The sequence below is a fragment of the Phocoena phocoena genome, chromosome 10 (genome assembly GCF_963924675.1).
Source record: "Phocoena phocoena chromosome 10, mPhoPho1.1, whole genome shotgun sequence".
Classification (NCBI taxonomy): Eukaryota; Metazoa; Chordata; class Mammalia; order Artiodactyla; family Phocoenidae; genus Phocoena; species Phocoena phocoena.
The window spans coordinates 104541538-104548651 of record NC_089228.1 but is presented as its reverse complement, the minus strand read 5'-3'; the positions used below and the strand labels follow the sequence as shown (position 1 = coordinate 104548651).

Here is a 7114-nt window from a genome sequence, read left to right as displayed (position 1 = left end):
GCTTGCACGCACACACACACACACACACAGAAGTCTGTGTCAGGGGAGCTCCTCTCAGATACTCTGTTCTCCTCACTCCAGTTTCTATCGCATTTCATTATTTAGTGAACACACTCTATTTATTGAATACTTCCACTTCACTTATAATTAAGTTATTCCCTGTAAAATGACAAAAGGGGTAAGAGAAAAAAATACCATGAAATTAATGGGGCCCTATCAAAAAGGAAAAAAAAAGCTCACCAGTCACTCAGAAAGGAATTCTTAGAAGTGGAAACAACTGCAAACCCCCTTCCCCAACTCAACCAAAACATCCCATCCGGAAAAGAGCGGCTTGTTTCTTTTTTCTATTGGAAATGAGCAGTAAACTGAGTTCATTTGGGCCGTGTTTTCTTAGCTGACTCGCAGCTACAATCAAGCCATTTTGGGACACATTCCCATGTAGGTACCAGGGGTGCTCTGGAGGAAGCTGTCGACGCCTGTTCAGCTAATTTAGGTTTTCTTTGTCTAATTACACTGGAGCTTAGGGAAAAGGAGCCGGGCTCAGGGCAGTAAACTGACACTCGGTCTCTGTGTGTGGTATCCAGGCAGGGTTTGATGGAAAAAGCCTGCTTCCACTCAACTTCAGGTCACTGTCTGGGGCCAGCCCAACCCAGCCCCCAGCCTCCCCCTCGCACCCCTCGCACCCCTCCCTCTCCTGCCCCACCGGCACACCCGGCCAGAAGCAACCCCAGCACTCCTGGGCACGCAGAGCGGGTGCAGCCCCAGGGCCTGCCCCGGGCCTGTTCCACCCGGGGGCTCCGGCTGCCCCCCTCTCCAGACCTGGCGCCCTCTCCCTTTCTCCCCGCCCCCGCCCCGACTCCCCAGCCTGCCCAGCGCGCGCGCTTGCACCCCGGTCCTTTCTGAGCAGCCGCAGAGGGGCGCCCGGCCCCGCCGCCCCTGTGGTCCGCGGTTCACAGCACCTCCCCTGGGGGCCTCCCCCATCAGCCCCGTGCGGCCCCGGAGGCTCCCAGGCCTCCTGTTCTCCTCCCACTTCCAGCCCCGTCCCTGGTCAGACGACGTTTCCTTGCACGTGTAATCCAATAACTAACTGTCCGGTCTCACCGGGAGTGATTCCTCCGAGGGCACATCCTCTCTCCCAGCCTGACTCTCACTTAGATGGAGAGGACCCAGGCACACTGGGTGGGGTGTCGTCCCACGGAAGCCAGCCTCGAGATGGCAGGCACGCTTGGGTGGGCGGCACGGGGCCTGGGGGTGTAAACCCCGTGACAGCTGCACACCCCTTCAGGACTGAGTACAAATACAGCTATCTCACTCCTGTCACTCAGCGCGGCCTTCTTTCTGCATTTCGTACAAAACATCAAATGGCAAACGGAAAGGAAGTGGAAACAAATGCAAACAGGAGTCCTATTCGACCACGTTTCCAGGGTCTCTAAAAAGGAGAGTCTTTAAGGAGCCTGGCCTCTGCCCTCTGCTAACAGCGGTGGGAGCCCGCAGGCCCGTCACAGGAGAGAGGGTTGGCACGTTACCTTTGGGCGTCGCGGGCACCCCGGCGTGTGGCGGAGGCGGCAACGTCTAAATGAGCTGACAGACGGTGTCAGTGCGGGCGCAGGGGCAGCGGCTAAGGAGGTCTGGCGGCGGCACCCGCGGCAGCACCACTCGGCCGGCCCAGGACCGGCCGGGGGGGAGGAGGGGGAGGAGAAGGAGGGGGGGAGGAGGGGAAGGAGGAGGGGAAGGGGGAGGGGAGGGGAGGAGAGGAGGAGGGGGAAGGGGGGAGGAGAAGGGGTGGGTCCGCTCCGCCAAGGGCGGCTGGCTTTGGGATGGGGGGCAGGGGTGCTGTCCGGGACTAAGAGAAGGACGATTTCCTAAAGTCTAGGGGGCCGAGTTTTGCGGGGCGTGGTGGGCGTCTTCCCGTCACAATGTGAGTCGGCCTGCGATCCCGCGGTTTGAAAGGGGGTGGGTGGGGGAGACGGAGAGCATCCGAGAGAGGAATTAAAAGGCCGAGGGGGACCCCGGAGAGCGAGGAGAGAGATAAGCGAGGGAGCGGGCGGCCGGCCGGGGGGGAGGAGTGAGCGCCGGCCCAGCGCGCCCTCCCCGGGGCGGCGGCGGAGGAGGGGGCAGGGCGGGGGGGGGGGGAGGAGGGCGGCGGGGGAGGGCGCGGGAGGGAGGAAGTCCGAGAGACAGAGCGAGCCGCGCTCCTGAGGGGAGACGTCGGGCTCGTCCCCGGGGTCCCGGCCGCGGTCCCCGCTCGCTCGCGCAGCCGCCCGGCGCCCGGCCGCTCCGGCTCCGCGGCCCGGAGGCCGCCGCGCAGGCCGGGCCCGAGGCCCGGGGAGGGATGCGCGGGGCGTCGCCTCCGGCCCGCGGCCGCCGCCAGAAGCCCCGGCGGAGCTGAGGGAGGCGACGGCGGAGCGCTGGCTCGGAGCGGCCGCGGCTGCAGCCCGGGCGGCGGGCTAGGGCGCCCACCGGGCCTCTGGGTCGACCGCGCTCCCGCGCCTTCGCGCCCGGCCCCGGGCGCGCCCCCGCCGCCGGGCCCCGCTCCCGGGACCCCGATGACCTCCGAGGGCGGGCCGCCGCCGGCCCCGCTCCGCCGCGCCCGCAGCCCGGGCCCCGGCGCGCTCCAGGCCGCCCTGATGAGCCCGCCGCCCGCCGCCGCCGCCGCCGCCCTGGAGGCCGCCTCGTCTTCGTCGTCGTCCGCCTCCTCCTCCGGCGCGGCCGGCGCGGCCCCGAACGCCTGCAAGAGCGCGGGCGGCGGCGGGGGCGCGGGCGGCAGCGGCGCGGGCGCCAAGAAGGCGAGCTCGGGGCTGCGGCGGCCCGAGAAGCCGCCCTACTCGTACATCGCGCTCATCGTCATGGCCATCCAGAGCTCGCCCGCCAAGCGCCTGACGCTCAGCGAGATCTACCAGTTCCTGCAGGCGCGCTTCCCCTTCTTCCGCGGCGCCTACCAGGGCTGGAAGAACTCCGTGCGCCACAACCTCTCGCTCAATGAGTGCTTCATCAAGCTGCCCAAGGGCCTCGGGCGGCCGGGCAAGGGCCACTACTGGACCATCGACCCGGCCAGCGAGTTCATGTTCGAGGAGGGCTCGTTCCGCCGCCGGCCGCGCGGCTTCAGGCGGAAGTGCCAGGCGCTCAAGCCCATGTACCACCGCGTGGTGAGCGGCCTGGGCTTCGGGGCCTCGCTGCTGCCGCAGGGCTTCGACTTCCAGGCGCCCCCATCGGCGCCGCTCGGCTGCCACGGGCAAGGCGGCTACGGCGGCCTCGACATGATGCCCGCGGGCTACGACGCGGGCGCCGGCGCCCCGGGCCACGCGCACCCGCATCACCACCACCACCACCACGTCCCGCACATGTCGCCCAACCCGGGCTCCACCTACATGGCCAGCTGCCCGGTGCCCGCCGGGCCGGGGGGCGTCGGCGCGGCCGGGGGCGGCGGCGGCGGGGGCGGCGGCGGGGACTACGGCCCGGACAGCAGCAGCAGCCCCGTGCCCTCGTCCCCGGCCGTGGCGAGCGCCATCGAGTGCCACTCGCCCTACACCAGCCCCGCGGCGCACTGGAGCTCGCCCGGCGCCTCGCCTTACCTCAAGCAGCCGCCCGCCCTGACGCCGGGCGGCACCCCCGCGGCCCCGGCCGGCCTGCACACCAGCATGTCCACCTATTCGCTGGAGCAGAGCTACCTGCACCAGAACGCCCGCGAGGACCTCCCAGGTAACGCGGGGCCTGGCCCGCCGGCGCGTCGTCGCCTCTAGGCCTCCCCGCTCTGGGTGGCCGAGGCCCAGGGGAAGCTGGCACCCTATGGGGGGTGGGGTCGGGGTCACTGGGCCTTCCCCGACAGGCTTGGCCCCTGCCGGGCCTCCAGAATTTTCACCCCGAGGAGGATGGAGTCAAGTGCCTGTGTCCTCGGGCTCTCCGAGTGTCCTCACGGACTGCAGGGCTCCAATCTCAGGCCTGACTTAGCTTAGGGGGAAGCCTTGTGGCCTTAGGGGACCTTGGCCAAGGCACTGTGTCTGCTTTCTTGTGTCGTTTTTTCGAATTGGTTTTGCTGTGCTTTCACCCAAAAGTACATGTCCAGAAGGGAGATGCTCGGTACCTGCCGTGTGCGTGGGGAGGGGCTCCGCTGGGCGAGGGTTGAGAGGAGGGGAAAGGAGGGAGGGACGCCAGGAAAGCAGAGGAGTTCCAGGACCCTGCACAAAAGGGAAGTGTTGCCAGGGAGGAGAGGCGCCAAGCGGTGGAGGAGCCTCCTGCCTCCCCCAACGGTGGACCCAAGTTGATGACACATGGGTCCGGCCTAGGCCAGCAGGACCTGGGGCCCGCAGCGAGGCTCCCCTGAGAAACGCCTGCCCGTTGGGCGCCCCTTGTCGTGTTGATGGTGTAAATTGTGTTGGTTGCAGATTATGAAAATTTATTGACTCGCCCAAGGCGGTGAAAGGTGGGAGGGGACAGATGGGGGTGGAGGAGAGAATTTGAATATTTAGCCAGGTTTATGGGGACAGTGGAGATAAACCCTTACATTAACCCCTCGTAGGCAGGCTGGTCTGCCCGGCAAGCGGGGGCTCTAGCTGACACCCGCCCCGATTAGAAAAGCATTCGCAGGACGACGACACCTACATTACATGTTCGTGCATCGGTGTGGGGCAGAGCGTCAGGGAGAAAGGAAGTCCAGAAATGGGCGAAAGATGTTGGTTCCCTGGACGGTGAAATTTCCCAAATAGGCCTTTTAAATGCGGGTCTCAGAGGTTAACTAAACAAAGACAGTCTGGGCAGGACCACACCGGAGAGGATTTTAGCCTGACTTAACCCACTGAGAGCGGAGTCTTGTTCAGTTTTATGGGAATTTCAACAAGTAACCAACACAGACGACCCTCCCCTCTTATTGTTTTTTAATCCCCCTGGGACGGGCTGTCAATCACCTCTGAGCCCTGGCGGCGCGCTCGGCGCTCTCCCGCCCATCCGCTCCCCTCCCGGCTCCCCGCTCCGCGCTCTCGCCGCCCTGCTCAGCCGCAACCGGGACTCCGAGGCGGGTCCGTGAAACTTCCGCGGCTGCCGTGAAACACTTCCCTCAACGTTCAGAATCGCGCAGAAAGAGCCTTCTGACCGTTCTGTGAGGCCGCCCTCGCCCCACGCCACACACCGGGCGCACGCACGGGTCCCAGAAGCGCGGGGACCCGGGAGCACGACTCTGTCTAGAGGAGAAGCGACACTGCCTCGCCGGACCCCCGGGAGCTCGCGCGCCCTCCGGACCGAGGAGGCCATGGCCCGGCCGGGACGCTCTGCTTCTCCCCAGCCCCCAGCCGTGCTCTGGCTCCCGCCCCCTCGAACCTCTTCCCCACGGGGCTAGCTGGCGTCTCCCAGGCCGGGCCGCGGCCGACCGAGAGCCCAGGGCCCCTCGAGGAGCGGGGAGGCCGAGGAGGTCCCCCGAGCGCGCGCTCCCAGCACGACGCCTGCGCGGCCCAGGCCCGCGTGCTCGGGGAGGCCCCTCGGCCTCTCTGCCTCCTGAGAACCTTTCAAGAAGGAGCTGGGCTCTTAGGTCCTTCGGTCCCATCAAAGCGCCGGGCCCGCCGGCTAGAGATGCGGGAAGCGCCACCGCGAGGTGCTTTAACGCGGGGGTAAGCGCACCTGCGCGGCAGCGACGGCTCACGTCGGGGCGCGCGTTTGGCCACAGTCGGTGTTGCCGGGCGCTGATCGCGGGGCCGCCCGGTGGCTCAGCGAGCGCTGGATGCGGCCGGGCGAGGCGCCGCGGGCCGCTGGGTAAGGTCTTCGCGCGCGCGGAACAACCCGGCCCTGCACCCGCGTGGGCGGGCGGTCCCCGCCGCGCACGCGAGACTAGAAAGGCCTCGGGGAAAAGGGCCCAGCCCAGCCCAGCCCCGAGAGAGGCCCGGGCCGGGAGAAGCGCGGGGCCCAGCGAGCCGGAAGCCCAGCCAACTGCGCCCCCGGGCCGGAGGCGCCGAGAAAGCAAAAGCAAAAGTCGGCTCCCGGAGTGGAGGCCTGGCTCAGGCCCCGGGAGAGGCTGCGGGCCGGCCCTGCTCTCCCAAAGGCTCCCCCCGCGGCAAAGGGGCCGCAGCCGAGCTCTCACCCAAGGGCAGGCCCTGCTCCGGGGGTCCCGCTTTCCTCGAGGCGCGACCCACAGAGATGCGCGCGTTTGTTCTCGGCCTTTCTCTGGCCTTGGGATTGTTTTCTGTCACCCCCCTGGTGTGCAGAGCCTGCTCCTCGGGGCCGGCTAGTTGGTTGGGAAATAAGGCAGGGGGGCTCGAAACCAGAAGCGAGGGAGACCGTGGTGTTTCGGGGGCAGGGGCTGGGCCTTAGCAGCACCGGCTGGAGCCCTGCGGGCAGGGACCCGGCGCACGGCCTGGGGCCAGGGGCTGTTAGAGCCCCGCCCAGCCTCTGGGAGTAACAGACACCCGGGCACAGAGAGCCTGGCCTCGCCGGGACTGTGCTCTGCGGCCCCGTGTAAACCAAAGGAGACCCCAAACCGGGATTCCAGAGTCGTCCTTCAGTTTGAAACTCTGAGAAGCTTCTGGGGCTGGGTTTCCTCTCCCAGTTTTACCACAATAGACAAAAAGACAGGCCAACCCCCTTGGAGTCAAAAGTTGAATTAAGTTTTCCAACATTATGTGCCCTGTCCTCTGCGGAAGAAACGTTTCTGAAAAGTTTTCTTTTCTCCCTCCTTGCAGTGGGGCTGCCCCGATACCAGCACCACTCCACGCCGGTGTGCGACAGGAAGGACTTCGTCCTCAGCTTTAACAGCGTCTCCTCCTTCCACCCCTCGGCCAGCGGCCCCTACTACCATCACCACCACCACCAGAGCGTCTGCCAGGACATTAAGCCCTGTGTCATGTGAGCGGAGGGAGGGGCCGGGCCAGGCCCTGTCGCCCCTGGGGCGAGGCTGAGGTGGACTCCCAGAGCAGCGTGGCTGCACGTAGCACATCGGTCACTTAGCCAGAGTCCCCGGGCCAGGCAGGCATCCTGCACTGATGTTTGTCTGCCGTTGGCAGAAGGACAGCCCCAAGGTAATGCCCCGAATTCGTGCAGGCTCCCAGAGAAGGGAGAACTCCGCTCCTCGGCCGAGATGGTGAGGACTCACCACGCGGAGAACACAAGCATGGAACTCTGGGGGTTCCCTTGC

At 66.4% G+C, this 7114-nt stretch overlaps 1 protein-coding gene across 1 annotated transcript; it reads left to right on the top strand.

Moving 5' to 3' along the window:
* Window positions 1-2546: 2546 nt before the first annotated feature.
* Window positions 2547-6829, top strand: FOXF2 (forkhead box F2). The gene is made up of 2 exons (XM_065885883.1): window positions 2547-3699; window positions 6663-6829. The coding sequence occupies exons 1-2, from the start codon at window positions 2547-2549 to the stop codon at window positions 6827-6829; spliced, it is 1320 nt and encodes a 439-aa protein (XP_065741955.1).
* Window positions 6830-7114: the final 285 nt, after the last annotated feature.

What these genes read in the sequence shown, in the direction of transcription:
- FOXF2 (XM_065885883.1), top strand. Translation starts at nt 2,547, where the DNA reads ATGACCTCCGAGGGCGGGCCGCCGCCGGCCCCGCTCCGCCGCGCCCGC. An exon ending in CGCCCGCGAGGACCTCCCAG is followed by an intron (nt 3,700 to 6,662) that starts GTAACGCGGGGC and finishes CCCTCCTTGCAG; the next exon opens with TGGGGCTGCCCCGATACCAG.